The sequence below is a fragment of the Xiphias gladius genome, chromosome 2, assembly GCF_016859285.1.
Source record: "Xiphias gladius isolate SHS-SW01 ecotype Sanya breed wild chromosome 2, ASM1685928v1, whole genome shotgun sequence".
Lineage (NCBI taxonomy): Eukaryota > Metazoa > Chordata > Actinopteri > Istiophoriformes > Xiphiidae > Xiphias > Xiphias gladius.
Window position 1 is genome coordinate 5,475,601 of NC_053401.1, and position 19,748 is coordinate 5,495,348.

The 19,748-nt window shown below is 43.4% G+C and overlaps 1 protein-coding gene and 1 long non-coding RNA gene across 3 annotated transcripts; one reads left to right on the plus strand and one right to left on the minus strand.

Moving 5' to 3' along the window:
- Positions 1–7,960: 7,960 nt before the first annotated feature.
- Positions 7,961–17,109, minus strand: LOC120803594. The gene is made up of 3 exons (XR_005709353.1): positions 16,837–17,109; positions 9,132–9,484; positions 7,961–8,904 (listed from the first exon to the last, which is right to left on the minus strand). It is a non-coding gene; the product is annotated as an uncharacterized LOC120803594 (long non-coding RNA).
- On the plus strand, positions 16,053–18,918 carry rps16 (ribosomal protein S16). Of its 2 annotated transcripts, none has more exons than XM_040152184.1 (6): positions 16,053–16,135; positions 16,225–16,276; positions 16,861–16,962; positions 17,493–17,589; positions 17,698–17,745; positions 18,732–18,918. In XM_040152184.1, exons 2-6 carry the CDS (start codon positions 16,229–16,231, stop codon positions 18,875–18,877), a joined length of 441 nt encoding a protein of 146 aa, XP_040008118.1. In that variant the 5' UTR covers positions 16,053–16,135; positions 16,225–16,228; the 3' UTR covers positions 18,878–18,918. The 2 variants fall into 2 exon arrangements, with proteins under 2 accessions (XP_040008118.1, XP_040008127.1); XM_040152193.1 differs by having other exon boundaries at positions 16,109–16,135; positions 16,225–16,280.
- The last annotated feature ends 830 nt before the right edge of the window (positions 18,919–19,748 follow it).

Here is a 19,748-nt window from a genome sequence, read left to right on the forward strand (position 1 = left end):
ACAAGGTGGCCAGGCATAAATTGTTTCTTTTTTTTTTTATTTTGGCACCACCATGTGTTATTGTTGGCAGAAACCCATGTGTACTCAGCAGGGGTGCGGTATTGCCTCCTCATACGCAAGTTGTGGGTAAAAAGCATGCACCCCTTTTTTTATTGTTTTTTGTTTTGTTTTTTAACACTGAGGTGTCATTTCGGAAGATAATAATGTCATTTTTGTGGTTAAAGACATTCTTAAAAACGAAAATGATGCTGCTTGTGCTTGATAAGATACCACCCACCGACTGAACCTGAGGTTGACATCCTGAATAACAAGCTGTTCAAGCAGAATCATGATCCAAAACATTTATACAACTGTGACCATGAGCCATTGTGTAAAGTCATGCTACCCCCCATTTTCTCATTTCAGAACCATTCTTCATGTCACTGACACTGAGTGTAGACAGATTTAAATAATTTATTGTCTGCAAATGCAGCAAATGAGACTCGGGCTGCAACACACAGGACTCTGAGCCAGGACCAGGAGGTTCAGACACAGAGAGGACGAGCAGCTCTAATCCTTAGTGTTACAGAAATGTCATGGGAAATTACTGCGGTTCTACTGAGTCATAGGGATGGTGGAACACCAACAGCATCTGTGTCAGGAAGCTGTTGGCCAGAGGCTCCAGTGTGCTGATATCAGGACGGTTGGAGGGAAAGCGATGTGGAAGCTGCTGTTCGGCGGGGAGGACTGACCTTACAGTGACTGACAGCACAAAGCGAGCCATGTGGGCCACATCCAGCTCCGACTGTAATCAGACTGTCTTGTGTGATACACAAGTAAGTTTTAGAGCTGCAGACTGCGTTATTACTTGGAGCACACACTCTAACGCATACTTTATCGGCACTGCTCCTAAGAAATCACCTTGACAATTTGTGCCGATGCACCTGCAAATGGATTTAAAGACAAAAAAAACAAAAAAAAAGACAAATGGCAAACTTAAATCATGAATCTGTTCTATCAAATGCTTGGCATTTTAGGACATTGTGTGTAGCTCAGGCGCAAAGAATACAAATGCAATCCATTTAAAATTCATGCTGTTCACCGGATAAAATCCAAAGCCTCAAGGGATTTGAATATTTCCTACAGGTGTTTGCCTTTTTTACCTTGAAAATCTCATCTACACTTTGCTTAAAATCAACATAGTTATGTACGAGGGGCCCCTGCACCGAGGGCATGAGGGCATGAAAAGTCTCCAATGTATATCTGCATACTCCACTTAACACAGTAACAAACATCTTGGATGAACAGCGAAGCATCCTGTTTACGTCTCCCGCCATGCCCCCCTCAGCAGCTGTATTTACCTCAGTGATGTCAGCCCTTAATGATATGCAGTACATTATAAATGAACTGCAATCAGTGCAAATAATTGTGGTTGTTGGTGTGATGCCAGATAACTTTCTGCATTTCAGTTTTTGTGATAATGGATGGGATGTCGGAGGATCCAGCAGGAAATACATTACACAGCACCGGAGTAAAATCATTCGTCAGCATCACCCCTGACAGGCGCTTGCATTCCGGCATAATATGTGTCATGAGACTTCTAGACAAACTCCCTTCGTTCATTACGCTTCACTTTGATCTCTTTTGACAGTTCGCTGTTGTTCCTGTGTCTTGAGAGGATAAGCGTCTGGGGGGTGACTCAAGTGTATCAATACCACAAAATTACACTGGCGCACTCTCACTGTTTGCCGTCAGCCACCGAGACGTGCGTGAAGGAGACGATTAAAACCCAGCAACACGCTTAAAAGTCATGTCGTTGTAGGCACGTTCTCAGCGGCACGACGTCACTGTCAGAGCCCTCAGCACCTATGACTGATTCCTGAGAGGAAGCCCGTGTTTACTGCTGCAATTAAGTGTGTTTCCAAAGGGACTGTTCTCTGGTGTGGTTTGTGAAACCAGACGAGGTGTTCAAGCCAAGTGTTGTGGAGAGACAGCTGGAAAGAGGGAGGAGGGCAGTTTGAGTGTGTGTACATGAGAATACGTGTGTTTCTAGGAAATGTAGACTAAATCTTGCTGATGTTGGCCTCCTGAGATCCCGTTAAAATTTTCCATCTCCAATACAGTATCCTACAGTATCTGAACTACAGCATCAGTCTCTGTAGTATAATCCAATTTTTTCTGCTGACACCGCTACTAATCCATTTGTTAGTTTAATTGAGTATTTTGTCAATTATTTCTTGAATTAATTATATCAATAGTTTGATATTTTGGATATTTTCTTGCCAAGAGTTAGTTTAGAAGATCAATACAACTCTCTCAAGCAAATAAGCATATTTTCCAAAACTATTCCTTAAAATATTCAATATTTCCTTGCTTTGTGGAGCTAGAGTTTGATCATTTGTCCTTAATTGTTTAGCCCCTTGTAGTGGCATAGATAGCGCATAGATGCTGTTTTGGAGACTATTCCTGCTTGATAATAAAAAAATAATATAAATCTGGGGCAAATGCTGTATCTTGATAATTCGTTATCATTCTTAAAAAGGTATAAAATGATATTAAATATCACTACAAAATAATCACTTATCAATGGTGCCAGTCTAGATTTGTCAGCCCTCCAATTTTCACACCAGTGAGATTTTCGGTGCTTCCACGGTAACTGTATTCAGTCATATCCACCACCATGTCAGTGCAGGTGACCCAGACAAACAGCACTCACAGAGGGGTGACTGCTGATGTGTGGACAACTCAGTCCCATCTGAGAGAAGCCAGACGCCCTGCTCCCATGCTCCCATGTCACTTAAAGCCTGTTGTTGGCGCCTTCCCCACTGACACACTCATCTCCTTTCTCAACTCGCAGGTCCAGACAGCAGCACTATCTAGCAGATAGAAATAGTCATGCTTTGATGTTGTAAGAGGACGTCTAAAAAGTGATGTCAAGAAATAGTCTGATTGTGCTGCCTCAGCCCTTCAGATCCTTTCAATTAGTCACTGGTGGATTAAAAATCTTGTCCCGGCCTGTGGTATCAGGTGAGTTAGCAGGCCAACAGACAGTGAGAAGCCTGATTCCAATGGAATACAAAAATATTCTTCTTAGAAGGATTCACCCAAGAAGGAACAGCCCCAAGGTGACATTGCCTGCTGGACTGGGCTAAAACCCACGTCCATCACTGATGAACAGGCCTCCATTTGACTACATGTTAACTCTGTGTAGAACTTCACGTACCGTTCATTGTCACCAGGGGCTTAGGGGCAGACTGGAATGAGAAATCAGACTCTGCCCAAGGCCAATCATGTGTTCGGCAGTGAAATGGAGGAACAGAAACCAATTGGCAGAGAAACGGAGAGAGAGGATCGACAATTGAGAGACTGGCAGGAGGGGTAAAGAAGGGGGGGCTGGTTGTGTCAGACTGTTCTCATCAAGACGAATAATAATAGTAACCTGATCTGGCCAATGGTCACACGCTGTGGCCTTCTTCTCAGCTGTGGGTGCTGCTTTACATGCTTGCGTCTGGGTTCCGCTTTGTGTGTTTGTGCCCCGTAAATCCACTCTAGGTCCCCTATTTATATGGACCAAATTGGTTAAGTATTGCAGCAACATCTCATCTCATCATCGGTTTTTGGGTCATGATTGAAACGCACAGACTGGAGCTGTTGCAGCTTCTCCGTGCCATCCCAGGGAGTATGTCCCATTTGGCACCACTGCACGTGTGATCAGGAACGCTATGGAGGCCTCTCGAAAATACCAGCTTGACAAAATAATCTGTGCCACCAGGCAGCCCGAATGGGCCGTGTTAACATGAGGAGATATCTTATCAAGAGCGCCCTGCATCCAAAACTGGGGTGCAGGGAACTGCGGGGAGGACAGTGGAGGGTTGGGGAGTGTTCATGAGGTGATCTGCTCCCAGACGACAGCTGAGCTCTAACCCTGGACAGAAATAGGGCAGTCCCTTTCACTTAGCAGGGGCCGTACAGCCGGAGCATCGCTTGATTCTGCTCTTTCAATCCCAGGCCATTATGCTGGCATGATAACAATGGATTTGATTGTGCTAACTAAAGTCAAATGTATGGTGACAACGTTATGTCAGATATGTGCAAATGAACAGTGGACTTAGTGTATAATGCAGACGCGTTTAATTCTGGGATGCATGTTTCTTTAAGGCCAAATGAGTAGCGACAGTCTAATAAGACAAGGCTATTTGAGTGACCTTGTTTCCTAGAGAAAAGAGCCTAATAATAGGCCAAAATCTGGAACTGTGCTGAGGCCTGCAGTAGGTTAGTGCTAAAAGCTACAATGAATCGTTCCACGCAAGCCACGGGAAAAATATCATGGTCCAGCAAAATGAAGATTCGCATGTTTTATATCTTTATAGCGTTGACCAAGATTGTGGAGGAGCCTGCAAGGAAACAGATTCCAAGATTACAAATGACCAGACAGGACCTGCGTTAAGAGATAGGTTTACATTTTTTTCAAGTCTGCCTAAAAATAGACCTCACATGCCCATATGTAGACTGAAAGCATTATTGGTCATTGTATTCATTTCCTCCTGCCCATTCTGGTCACGAAGAGTTCCCTTCTTAACGCAATTCCGACATAAGACATGAGGGAGAAACTCAATCCTCAGTCCTCGTTCTGTGCAAAAATGCATTCCAAAGTTTAGCCAAAGCTTATATGAGGCTTCAGCAGCAAAATTAGTCAGATTGACTGGGTGTCCTCCAAAGTGATGGCCTTTTTTAGTTCGTAGTTCATAAGTATTTATGTATGTATTTTTCTTTTGAAGCCACTTGGGTGTAGCTCAGTAAGCTGTAGAGACAACACCAACATACTATGACCTTATAAAGTTGATATGCATTAGCATTCATTTGGAGTCTAATTTGTGTCCATCTGATGAACCTAAGTCTAATATTCTTTCTCCTTCTAGCTCTGGTCTTGTCTCCACCAGCCCCTGAGGGTCTGTGTACTGTTTGGTGCTGGACAGTTAACATTCAGTGGGTTTATCGGAGCTTTTTGCTGAAAACAGCTGCCCGCTGCTGCTGAAAGGTTAATGAGGGCTGTGAGAATGAACCAGAACAGTTAAGTTCCGGGCCAGAAAACCGAAATAATGACTTAAAAGAAGCTAAAAATGTGACGTAAAGCTGATGGGAACTGTAGAGTCAGGTGATAATTCTCTGTAGGTTTCAGCAACCCCTTTCACACACAAGTAGTCATATGATCCACTGTTAATATAAAAATATAGACTATAGTAGCTAGAAATTATAAGAATATTAATTGGTTATATTAAAAAGACTTGCGTAGACATGCTTAGAGACATTATCAAATGCAGAAAGCACATTGTGACACAATCATCACTTCTCCCAATAGGATATCATTAGTCTTTTTGTGAAAAATATTTAACATTCATTTTATAATTGCCTCAGATGCCAGATTACTATGGCCATGAACTTTTTGACTGGTCCTATTGGTCAGTGTACGGAAAAACAAGTTTAATTAAACTAATATAATGTATCAGAGGTTCCTCAAAGTGATTTCCATGAAAGCTGAATAGGATACTCTCATTCTTCCATCGACAGTATTTATCTCTCAGATTATTTTAAGGCACTGCTTCACCTGTTTTAGAGTTCTTGATTTAGCTATCAAAACCCTCTGCCCTCATTATTTCCATTCACCTTGATGAAAAGAAGCATGAGTGGAAAAACAGAGCCGCGTTCAGTCTTTAAGCCTCAGCCCTATCAGGTTTAAATACCACTCACACATTGTGAACTGAACTCAACCCCATGGATGATCCGGGGATGCAGGCCCAGTGGGTGCATTTCTCCAAGGTCAAAGGTCACAGACCATCCCATTTGTCATGGGCAGTACTTCAAGGCACTTCGTTTCACATGTGGACAGGTTCACGTTTCAATTAACTGGTGTCATATATCTCATTTCCTAACTGTGCTCATCTCCCACGACCTTGGTAATCCTAAAATCTTCAGCAAGTTACAATGGATATCTGTTGGTTACAGTTTCTCCCCTGAGTCGCAAATCATATTCAGTTTATTTCAGCCAGAGGTTAAAATCTTGATACAGGGACGTCCTCAGATACATGAATTACATTCCTGACAGGCATTTGAAAACTCAGAAGAATCATTATCCCTTAGTTGCCTTTAAATCAAGAAAAAGGAGTCCACCACAGGCCAGAATTACTTACATAAGAGCAGCTTACAACTTTCCTCTACTACACAGAAATGATGTGCAGTGAAGTTCCATCGACACACTTCACAAAGGAAGCCCTCAAGCAGCAGCTTAAAAATAGATAAGTGTTACTTGTGCTAGTCTCCCTCTTATAGTGCCACCCACATATGATTATTACCCTTTATGCGGCCATCTGACAGTATTTTCCACACTAACCTCTGCTAGGCTAACCGAAGCTAGACTAAAGCTTGCAGGCAAAAAAAAAAAAGATATCAAGAATTTATAGCCTCACCTCACATTGAGACAATCAATTACTGCTCAGAAGAGGCAAAACACTACAGGTTTACTGCAGGTTTAGAGCGGGGCCGTTTGCCTGGATTTATGCCATGCATGATGATCGGTAATGCAACATCAAAGTGATGTGTATTTTTGCAAGCGGACACTTCAACTACAATTTCTTGGTGGGCGTGCAATTCCCAGAAACATAGAAGAAACATAATTCATACTCTTTGCAGTCAGATGTAAATAGACTATGATTTTTTATTTGCCTCCACCTCTCTCTTATAATCTAAGTCATGACACTATTTCACGCCAATGCAAATACATCTCGTTTTTTGTAATATAGATGATAGCCTAATTAGTGAAGCGCTCTCTGTAATGTAGTTTAAGTTTAGAGCGCACTATAAATTGGGTCAAGGCAGTTTTAGTGCCGATATTCACAATCCTTGTCCCCCGTGTGCAGAGTGCAGCCAGAGGAATGTAAATGAAGTGCATTTTGAACGTTATGGACGAGGTCCCAGACAACGTGACACGCTGAACCGGGCGTTCGGTGACTTTACTGTAGCATTCGATTCAGCTGTGTTATCTCCGAGACACAGGCCTCACAGCAAAGGTGTGGCTGTGTCGCAGCTGACAAGGTGACAACTGACGCTGCTCATCAAATGTGGTACCTGTCAACAGCCCTAGTCTGCTCCTACCTGAGTTGCAGAAGAGGACGATAGAAGGGGTGGGACTGGCGGGAGTGCAGGGGAGTGTAGGGGTGGTGTTGGTGTTTGCAGAGTCTCCATAACCCCCTCAAAACACCTAGAGGGTGACTTCCCCTTCCCATGAGCCTCCAAGCACAGAAACGACAGAACACAATACACCTGTCTGATGGGATCAGCTTATTCCGGTGCAATCCGGTTTCGTCTCTGGTGTTCTGGAAACATGCCAAAATGTTCCGAGTTCACGGCGCTGTTGTGCCCCAAAGGTAGGCAGATTTTTCTGCCTCATGTCCTGACTCCTAAAGTAAGTGAGCATGTGCTACACTCAGTCTGAACCTTAAAGGGATAGTTTGACATTTTTGGAAATACACGTACTTGCGTTCTTGCTGAGACTTACAAGAGAACATTGATACTAGTCATAGCTAGTTAGCTTAGCTTAGCCTAAAAGACTGGAAACAGGGGGAAACAGCTCATCTAACTCTTGGCAAGAAAGCAAAAAAGTGTATTTCCCAAAATGTCTAACTCTTTCTTCAAATATTATCACTTTGAAGAGCTAGACTGGTTTTCATAAAGAAGACAGAAGTAACATTAACAAGTTGGATAATCTCTGATTTCAAAGTGTTGATCTCGCTTTGTAATATTACACAATAAAGCCGAAGATGTAAGTCTGGCAAAACAAGTCCCTACACTGAGGCAGCCCAAAAAATTCCAGTTTCACAGATGAATAAACACAAACAAACATGACATGAAAAGCGGGCAGGAAGTGTAACCCAAGATAAACAATCAGATTTATTTTGACATCATCATAACAACCTCCAGCGGCGGGCTGGCGCTAAAAATAGCAGAGATGTCAAAGCGCTGGTACATATATGTCCATGAAGTGTGTGGTGAGCATTCCCCAGATAACAGCAGATGCCTCGTAGATTGGAGCCCGGTGAAGAGCTCGCCCACACTCGCCTGACGCATCTCACTGCAGGCGCTGGAAGCTCACCTGAGAAAAGCCAATGCAATGGCTTCCAAATAATTGTGTGCGGGGTTAAGGGGGGGCATTGGGATCTGTTTTGGCCTTACACGCATTGTGTACATGAAGTGGTTCTTGACCCCTGTCGCAGGGGCTGTGATGGAAAAAATTAGTCGGGCTTGGGGAAACAGAAAGGCCAGCAGCTGCGTGTGAAGACATCTGCTATTTATTGTGTTTGGTACATTCTGATTGGTCCAGGCTACCAGGCTGTAACAGGTCCAACCGATGTATGCGAAAAGCCAAGCAGAACTTACAAAAGACTACTTCTGCATCTCTTGCTGCTGTCGTGATATTGCATTTCCTCCTCATTTCTGCTTTTGCTTTGTAAATAAAGGGAACTTTGCCGCAGTTCTGCAATCGTTAGTTACACTCCTGATATTTTAAACGAACCCATCTAAACCAGACTACATGAGTATAACAAGAGAAAACTCCCAATCTGCAAAATCCTGTCTTTCACAACAAGCCCTTCCAGCGACTGATGGATGGAAGCCTTATTTCTGCTCAATGAAGTCATCAGTGTCGTGTGTTGCTCTGATGTGCATGATGAGCTTGGCCAAAGCCTGGCTCTGCTCCTGCTGCCGGGCTTCTCCGCTGCTGTTGAGGGAGGAAAAAAACATAAGGGGGGAAAGGAAAGAGTCCACGACATCATCTCTCCAGGCCTTTTAAGGAGCTCTCCAGCGGAGGGCTGAGAACGCTGGCCCACTTTCCCATCACAGCTTCCCAGCCTTGTCTCCTCTCCCCCTGGGAGCCTGGAACACAGAGTGACTGAAACACAGACTTATAGATATCCAGGAAATACAATATGGATATAATATACTTTAAAAACATACCAAAAATACTCTAACCCACTGACTAGGTACACTCTAAGACAGTGAAGACAAACTACACGAAACACAAGACACCGGGCATGGCGTGGCTATCATTTGTCATGTGCGCTTATGAGAGAAATAGACCACAAGTTGTAACATGTACTTACCATGTTGTCAAGGTCACACTCCATCATCTTTTGGACATTTTGATACGTGTGCAGGCACAAGCAGAGTAATGGAGGGAAATGAGGGGATGCTAGTTGCTGGTAGAGCTCGTATTCATCATTGTATTTCCAGATGTTGTCAAGGGTCGAGGCAGGCTGGAGCTCAGTGTTCCACAGCCCATCAGATAGAAACAGTGCAGAGAGGGGAAGGAGGAAAAAAGAGAAAGAATAAAAAGAGAAGGAATAAAGAGGGCTTTGGTGTAGTGGTGACCCTCTCTGGTTGTATCACCGCCGATTTCGGCCAGACCCTACATGGCCCCGTTCTCACCCCACTGCCACTGCCTCATACATGAACCCTGACCAGAGTCAACCCACACACACACACACACACACACACACACACACATACACAGACACACACTCATACAGAAAGGGTGAGATGGAGGACAATAAGTAGGGGGGAGACCAAGAGTGAGATGGAACAAGGAGGGTGATGTAGCAGATTGTGTGGGCGAGTTGAGTGTGTGTGTGTGTGTGTGCGTGCGTGCGTGTGTGTGCGCGCGCCCGCGCGTGTGTGTCTGTGTGTGTGAGTAAGTGAGTGAGACTGATCGAGGGGAAGTACCGGTGTGTGTGTGCGTGTGTGTGACAGCACAGACAAATGGCAAGTGAAAGGCTGTTATGCTGGCAAGTTTGGCCCTGCTCGACTGCCAGATCAGCTTCACAAATTCAGTGTTTGAAGTGCAGCTCCGAGCTCCTCAACCTGCTCTATAAACAATAAGCCCTGCTTAAATACATAATGGGGCTCTTTGAGACAGCTGGATGGAATAATTTTGTTTTCCTTGACCACATCTGATGGTATACTAAACCCATCTAGTCCAAATAAAGTCACAGAATTTGAACAACTGCCTTGTCTTTTATCTTTTACATCACCTGAAACATATCAAGAGTCAAAATTCTGAATGCGGGTCACTGTAAATCTTACATGATTAAAAAACAAGCCTTCTAACCGAGTCAATTAGTTCAGAACTGAGTAATAGAACTTTATTCTTCTTTAATACTTTGATAAAGCAAAGTGATTCCCCTAATTTGCCACAGCAGCAACGCACGTACAACACAACACAACACAACACATGATCAGTGACTCATCCACTGAATGTACACAGTGAACATGATGCCTGAGAGTCGCTGAGTCACTCCAGCCCACTCCTCTCCCTCTCCCTCCTTCTCACGTCTTGAAGTCTCGAAGTAGGAAGTAGTACCAAATCTTTGATTTGATAATTAGGTGTCGTGAAAATATATACGTGCCGTATATAATACGGTGCAACCCTGCAATAGGAGCTTTCAGTTTGAAAACGGTGTCTTAATCCAACTAGATTCTCAGCTCACTGGCTTATTCTTCCCAAACAACCGCTATCAGTTCCGTAGCTAGTGAGCTGAACTGAACGTCCGAACATGTTTCAGTTTAGTGAGCGGGACTGTGCAGTCGGAGCTCCGCTCAAGAAATGAAGATTATGGTAAAAGAATATTTGGAACTGATCTTTTTAATGTACTGATTCTAATGATTCAGGACAGTGGGAAGAACTGCTTTGCCCATCACTAGCGGACAGGGATGTAAAAAAAAAAAATTGCAAAAGGTTGCATCCCCATAACAACACAGCTCATTGTTTCAACACATTTTTTCTTTCTGAATCTGGCAGATGATGAATTTTTCCTAATACATTACACAAGTGGCCGATGTAAATCAGTCAGATTCATGCAACAAGTCAAAGGAAAGTGATTCGAAGAGGAAAAATGGCATAATTTTTGGATCCAGCACTACTTTTTGGGTAAAGCGTTGCATTCTGGGAGGCGAGACAATATGTCCGCTGTATGACAGAGCCACTCACTTCTGCATTATCCTGTGACCCCAACTCAAAGGCCAGATGGAAGTTGACAGAGCATGGGACAGCTGCAAGGCCCATTGCTATGTGGTAAATGCGTGCTGAAATAGCCAAATTAATGGAAGGGGCTCAAGTCCAAACTGGGGTTCAATACCGGGCTACATTTTAGTGCTATGAGCTGTCATCCAGTCAGCCAGACGTCAATATTTACTGCTGCCATGGCACAGCAACAGGCAAAAAAAGGGGCCGTGGCAGCCGTTTTGGTACCTGTTACTGCCAAAGAGGACCTCATGTCAGTTTCAGGTAATACCCCTTTCTGTGGTACATCGAAGCACCACCCCGGGATTGTTGTTCGTTAGTATGAGGTCTGAATGTGTCAGAAATACTGGGAGGGAAGTTCACCACTCAATGATTTCTTAACTACCGTTTTGAAAAGTCTGCTGCATGTACGACTCTCTCTAAAAATTGTAAAAAAAATAGAAGAAAAGAGCAGTTTTTGCTCTCCGATTGTTTTAGTAGGACATTATGTCTAATTTTGTCATGTAGAGTGGAAAAAAATTGTTGTTTTGAAAATAAAATAAAAAACTACATAGTCAAGTATTTTTGAGTATCTTGGTACATTTGAACATTTCACAGAAAAATGGTGAGAGAGCCAGCTATTCACACATCCTTATACAAGGATATAAAAGGTAAGACCTGTTGCCTTGAATCATATTTCTCTTGACTTGCAGATTCATGGGCCTCACAGCTTCCTCTCAGGGAAGACACTTTTCTGCCTCGTGAGCTGAAAAGAGTTTTCCCATGTTGCCCTGACGACCACACTTCTGTATTCCTCACAAAACCTTTTGTGCCCCTCGTGGCCCCTCCGCCTACCAGGTTTAGCGGATACTCTCCCTCGGCTCAGGGAAACTTCAATTACCGGCAACACTTTTTCAACCTCCGCAAGGCCTATTATGGTCAAAGGAGCCGCTGTGGCCGGACAGGAGCGGACATCTCCTCCCCTGTAAATCTGGGAGCGTTGCTTCATGCTCAGGGTGCTGTGACAAGACAAGGTCGAGGGGTCGCGGCTCCAGGTGATGTCTTTCCATAAGGCCATGGTGAGGAACTGCACATATATGGTGTGGTCTTTATTTATTGCCAGCTCTTTTACTGGATGGCTGCAGACTCTCCTCCTTCTGCAAGCTCTGCACCTCTTCTAAAGCAATGAAGCCCGTGCTTAAAAAATGTGGGATTTAAGATAGGTTGGGATTCTTGGATCGTCTAAGAATGTTATGATTTTATCTACCATTAGTAAACAGAATAAGTTACAATGTGACTGTGTGGGGTTTTCAGTCCTTAGTACAATTTGCGCTGAACATACCTCTACCCAAAGCAGTAATGTGAGAGCGTTTAACTTCAAATGGTTGAGCGGTCTGGACATTGTAAGATGGACTTGACAGTTAGCAACACAAAAGGATTGTATGCTTTAGCGGGCTGCCGAACTGGGCAGGAAATCAGAGACGATTCAGCAGCCTTAACGTGTTTCCTATGCAGACGGTGACAGGGGGCCCCGAGCGACCCCTAACACAAACATGGGTTTATCTGAAAGCTTATCATCAAGCCTGGGGTCCCCACACAGAGCTTCCTCTGTCTGACTGACTGTGGTGTAGATACCGGCACTCCCGGTCCATAGCTACATCCCTAAAATGTATCTGTTGGCTAATAGACTCCTCGACTTGTCACGCATAAACTGGAAGGGAAGGGGCAACGAACAGAGAGAGTGTAGAGAAGAACAGATTGGGCTCTGGACTGCGTTCTTCATATACTGACTCTTCAGTGGAGCAGGCTCCATTTTGTCACTGTGAAAGCATTGGGGAAAAGGTCCAATTATCTACTGTATGCATTCATTTCAACACTGACCCTTTCTTATTACCCTGCTCCCACTTTACTTCTGAAGGAAAGCAGCCTCGTGAATTAAGAGACTAGGCCTACCTTAAAAGTGCACTTTACAATATTTTTAGATTAACAGTGAATCGCTCCTTGTTATGAGAGGGTTCGCCCATGAGTGAAGGACGAAGCTCCGTGCACACCACAATGGTCTGAGTTTGTCTGCAAAAATAGAGACCGGGAGCAGCAAAATTCATTATCCATCTTGAACGGCTCATCAGCAGACAGCCCCGAGGGGAGTGCGCATTCCCTCTGACAATAAAAGAAGCCAGGTGCCTGTTCGCCCGTGGCTGACGCTGTAAACACCACTCTCGCTGCAGTAAATGTCAGGCATAGGTAGGCACTGCACACTGCACACGACTCACGTCACTGTATACAGATTCCCAGGATGCTATCTATCTTTAGTCCTTCCCTGACCCAAGAAGGGACCCTGCTTCTTCCCTCCTTTAAGGGTAAAACTGTGGTAAGACCTCGACGCTGACACTTTCCTCTCGTCTCCAGTGTTGGACTGCAGGACGTGTGCGCTGGAGAGTCTTGACAAGTGTCCTTCTCAAAGCTCTAGAGAAGGCGACTGGTACAATTTTTTTTCACCCTCACATCAATCCAGATGAGTCAATCCCCACAAAGACTCCATTTGTTTTTTGTCGACTGCACATCCATGCTGAATCATGAGAGAGCAGAGAGGGGACCATCTGACACCAGTTTCCTCCCACAAACCACAGGGTCTAGTTTGGTCACATCATCATTGTCAAGCATTGTGGTCAGATCAAAGACTGTCTCTTGTGTAGGACTATGGTTTGATACTTGGCGTCCAGAAAGATCCCCACTTCACCATGTCATGTCCCATTCCCATAGCCACCGAGTAGCGCTGAACCACGGGATATCTGCGTTCAGACGCACCAGAAGCGTAAAAATTAGGTTTGATGAAGCCAAGCTGCAGGGAGATTGTGTACTTTGATGTCAGGTGTTTATACCAGGCAAATTCATGCTCTGCAGTGATCTCTGCCAGGCAGCCCCTGGTTGATGATACAACCTGGCCTCCAGCTGGGATGGCAGTGATGTCACACTTAAAACTGGGTTTTTTGGTTTTACCAACACCAGAGGGTGCTGCTGTCTGGGGATTTCGAACAGTGGATTAGGAGGGGACATGCTTGGACCACAAGTAGAGTCTTACATGACCAAATCATTATCAGTTTATAGGCCTGGTTGTAGCTTATCACAATTTCTAGAAGCATCCATGTAAGATTCCTCAGAAATTTTGCCACTAAATTCTGACCCTTCCCCTTTATTTGGCAGCGGAACAGTGCTGCTGCTGCTTCTTCTGGTTTTTGTTGTTTAGACAGCTTCTTTCCCTCCTCGGAATACAATCTATCTTTCCCGGTAGTACGTAGAGAAAACCCATTCACTCCTGTGTTCCCAGACTTTTCCAGATTCTCAGTTTGACCACATTCTGCTTCTTACACAAGTTTGGCTGGTAGATAGCAGGGGAGTACGAAGTAACCACCTTTAATCTATTTCTATCATAATACAAGAGGCTACAATGTGAAGTACCGACTCAAAGAGCAAACAACTCTTGGAAATACTATGACGTACAGAATAATTGTTTATCATATTTGATTGTTGACTTTGAGTCAAACATTTTAAGAAGAGGAGTTGATGTTAGTATTTAGACCTTATTCAAAGCAGACATTTTGACTTGTCACAGCAGGAAAAGCATAAGCAGGACTAATAATAATAACTACAGCTCAGTTTCATATAAAGGTCCCGGGACCACTGAGCCATCGAGCACAAACTGGATGCAGCCATAATGAATTGCACCTGTGCTTTTCCTGTTATTGCATACTGAAATGTCCCTAGAGATTCATTCCTCCAGCTGTGTCACTGACACAGCTCCGTCATCCTTCTGGTTGTTTCATCCTCACACCAAACTGGACCTATTTGTGCCTGCGGTCAGTGACTAAAGCCTCTTCCAAAAAAGCAAGGCTTGAACGGGCATAATGGTACCTGCCACATATGTTTTATTGTCAACCGTTTTAAACCCTGCAGATAAGAAACTGTTTTCAATACTTTAGTGGTTAGAGTCCCCTGTTCAGCTCCGACGACCTTTCTTTCACGGCAGACATTTTCACAGGAAAGCAATGGTGGAATTCCTATCGTGTACAGTGTCTCAGTTCCCCTAAGCGTCAGTGCCAGTAAGATATTCCAGTTAGCCAACATCTGGAAGGCAGCCGTCATCAATGTTATTAAATATGCCTGTGTTTATCCTGATATTACTTATTAAAATGTCGGACTTAAACAAGGGTCTACTGGCTAATGAATCAACAGCAAATCTTGACGGGGAATGCAAATGTTCCAGATATTTTCAGATTCTCAGCGTTTGACCACATTTTGTTTCTTATACACGATACGGACATTTCAGGGCAACATATGTCAGTATTTCCATGGAAGCTATAACTACATTGTTTTATTCTTATCCCCAAGGCAAAACTTGCCCACAAAAAGGAACGGCCCAGATTTTTGATAAAAGGTGGAACGACTGATGGCGACATTGATGCAAGGACATTAACTAAGGCAACATCCAAAGCAGCTGTCAAATAAGAGAGGCAGGTTTATCTTGTACTACAAAAAAACACTAAAGAGATACTTATGGACCTCAAGCATCGGAAATACAATAAAGTTACTGGAAAGACAAAATTTCAAAGCCCATGTAACAGAAATTGTATCCTACAGTCCAAAACCTTGAACTGAATGTGCTCCGGTCAGGTACAGAAGATTGTGGAATACATACTAATCTCATCCTGGCTGGTTTGCCTCATTACCCAAATTGTTTAACAAGAAAAATTCTTCTTTCTTTGTGTTCACATGGATACTAAATGTGACCTCACTATCTTTTCCGGGAAAACGTCGCATGTTAAACATTTTTCAGTATTTAATGATACAGCCAAAAGCAGCCTGTAAACTCAGCCAGTTTGCCAAAAAAAAAAAAAAAAAAAAAAAAAAGCGTTATCGTTTCTACGAATAAAATTGAACAACCGACTACCTCTACTTCTAAACTACCTTTATAATGTAAAATGGAGGTAGAGCGAGAGCAACTGTCGCAAACCCTACCACCAAGCACGTCTGAAGTGTCGTGCAATAGCCCCTGATGCTCGGCGTGTGAAACCCTGTCGGTCTCTCCGTACGGCACCCTAGCTGAAGACGGTATGTTCTTCAGCCTGATCCGTTAAAACAGAATAAATTACACTTATTCTCTGGTTTGTAATGTAACTGTCTTTCGTTGTGTGTTTTAGAAACATGCCAGCTAAAGGTCCTTTGCAATCTGTCCAGGTTTTTGGGCGTAAAGTAAGTAAATATATAGAACTTATTCCACGTGAGGTATTGTGGCTACACTGTCTTGCTAGCGCACATCTGCTAAACTAGCTAACAAGAAGGGTTGGTGTGTTGGTTTTTTTAAAACACCGATATACGGCTGTAATTTAACCTATGTTGGCCAATGTAGCTGTAAGACGTACTGAAACTGTGTAAATATCTGTTGCTCCCATACCCGATTGCAAAGCGACTGTAAAATTGTTCGTTTAGTCATCCAAGCTAGCCCGGTTGCTAGCATTGGTTTAGTTTCACATACTTTTACAGAGGGTGACAGCGTTAATGTTAGCTCACGTCTCCTCGCGCAGTCAAATACACACGTTTCTTTTAAAATAGGAAAGACCAATTACATAAATCTGTCACATGGTTAGAGAAAAAGCGAATTATAACCAACAAATGTTTGACTTGACGATAAATCAAGATTATGCCAGTTTTATTCGTTTAGTGTGTCTAAGTGTGTACACGTGTGTATAAGATAGTTGAATTACATATTTAGTTACATCATTAAACTGTAATGCACTTGTTTATGGTTGTACCTGATGATGTTGTTCCTGTCGTAGAAAACCGCCACAGCAGTTGCCCACTGCAAGAGGGGTAATGGCCTGATCAAGGTGAACGGCAGACCCCTGGAGATGGTGGAGCCTGCCACTCTCCAGTACAAGGTGAGTCCCTGTGCGAGAGGGGCACATGTCTGCCCGGGAGGAGAAAGGTAGGGCAGTGCTCCTGACATCTGTAATTGAACGAGGCAGTGAAGGATGAGATGAGTTGTGCAGCATGATGTGGGTGAAGCTTGTAACCAGTCCTTGCTTAACATTATGGATTTTAAAGCAGGGTCAAAGAGGAAAGTGACTGCTCCTCACCCGGCAGATGATGATAATGTCAGATCACACTGATCAAGTGTGCGGTGTGTGTTTTGTTGCGGTTGACGGCAGGGTTCTACCTACAGAGTAGTGTCCGTGGTGCTTAAAGGGTTTTTTCAGTTGCCTGTAGACACATCTGCATACTTTTAAAAACACTCTAACTTCTTAACACTTTTCAACTAACCTAAAAACCTGCTGATATTATGCACAGCGTTTTTTTGTTTTTTTTTAGTCAGCTATTAGATAATTGTTGGATTAAGTTATATTAGAATTTTGTGAATGTTCTTTTGAGAAAATCTAAGACACAAAGTTGACATTACGTTCCCTTTTAGCTTCTGGAGCCAGTGCTGTTGCTGGGCAAGGAGCGTTTTGCTGGAGTTGACATCAGAGTCAGAGTGAAGGGTGGTGGACACGTCGCACAGATCTATGGTAAGCAGACCATTCTTTTCTCTCTCAAAGTAGTTTTTCTTTATAGTTACCAGTCAAAAGTTTGTGATTTGGGATGCTTCAATCACGCTACACATTTTTGTCTTCCAGCTATCCGTCAGGCCATCTCCAAAGCCCTGGTCGCATACTACCAGAAGTGTAAGTATTTGAGTGGCACAACCCTAATCACTATAAAGACATGTAATTATTTATACCTTAACATTACATGTAGGGTTATTTCAAAATGCATGTTGTAAATATTTGGTCTAATTGACCTATTTTGAGGTCTAAGGTCACAGATATGGAGAAATGTTTTTGGGAAGTGGTTCATTTCATACACTTGTGTTGCATTTCATGGCAATAGATTTATGTAGTGAAATAAATGCCCATTAACTGAGGCTACACATCAGCCAACATCCCAGATATCTGCCAGCTTCTCAAGACAGACATGAACAGCAACTGCGGCCAGTCTGCCATACTTGCAACGCAGCACTCAAAAGTAACTCAGTCGTTCAAACATTGGCAAAACACTAAAATCGCTATAGTCTGTTGGGGATGGTTCTAACTTTGAGCGCTGTGTAGTGGTGTATTTAAATCCTCAAGCACTAAACTGGCAGTGTCACTTCTATGCGTTGTTACGGATTCAGCTCCATGTTTATTTAGCTTTGTTGTGAAAGGTGACATTATCTGACTGGTCCGACTAAAGTTTTGAATTGAATTAGAATTTTGGAACAGTGATCGCACTACTTGCACTACGATGTAAGTCTAGAACACACGTGTATATGGAGCACAGGGAGTAAGGTGTCAGAATACTAGTCAGTTGCATACAATGTAATTTAATGTGAAACATTGATATGCAGCGTTGATATATGAAAGATACAGTATGGGGATGGTGATCTGTAAAAGTTTTAAATAGTCCCATGATACTTTGTGCCTTGCTGCTCCCATTGAAGGTCTAGTTGGGGGACATTTTTTAAAACAGTATAATTAACAAAATGGGGGGGGGTCCTAAGTTAATTTATTAGTCGTACACATGCATTATTCTGTAGAGACTTGCGTATGTAGAACGAAGTAACAGTATAGACTGACCTATGGGCTTGTGAAGAACTTGCAGAATAACCTGACGTGATTTGGTCTCGCTGCAGATGTGGATGAGGCCTCCAAGAAGGAGATCAAGGACATCCTGATCCAGTACGACAGGACCCTGCTGGTTGCTGATCCACGTCGCTGCGAGTCCAAGAAGTTCGGTGGACCTGGAGCTCGTGCCCGCTACCAGAAGTCCTACCGTTAATCGCCCTGTACATTTTCATAATAAATTGGAGGAACAAAGGATTTCATTTGTCATTTTTTAAAATCCATTAAACTGTAGAGCTGGCTTGCTTACAACCTAAATCCCTGGTGATTCAAGAGGCAGGGATGTTTTTCTTATTGAGTTGAAATTGCCTGATTCAGGTGCAATACACTTGGGAGTTATTTTTCATGGTCACAGCACAAAAAGTCATTTAGTTGACAGAAAATGAAATTTTCCCGAAGTGAATTATAATGTATGTAACAATTCATTGTGGTTGTCACTTACTGTCAGCCCATGTGCAGTTTTGGCAGACTCAGATATTTTTTGATTTCTCTTAATTATTAGCAAAGTGGAAAGAAAGTTGTAAGGAAGCAAGCTGTCGCAACTGGGTGCTGAAACAAGGCTAAGGCAGCTGTTCTTTAACTGAACTTGACCTTTTGACGGCCAGATCAGGACAAGAAAGAAATTACTTGCAGGAGATGATTTCAAAAAACATTGCGTTTTGTACATGCACCACGTGAAATAACCACAAATGGTTAAATGGTCACACCTAACAAAAATTCAATCACAACATATACCTCAATACTGTATATGCTGATCTGCCTGTCACTTGTGTACGTCACAGAGAGCAGATTTGTCATGGCACAGGTGTCTGTGATCACCTTAACACATGGGTCCGTGCTTATCAAGTCTGCCAGCATGGACGATACCGGGGACCCTGACACTGAAGCGGCCAACGCCACATGCGACTCGCCCATCGTTGGTTGTATCACTTACTCCTTTTGCTGCAGTGTCTTCCGTGGGAAAAGGGCCCGTTTAATGCACCTACTGATGGAACAGGCGTTTTACGCTCACATCTCATTTCCCAGGC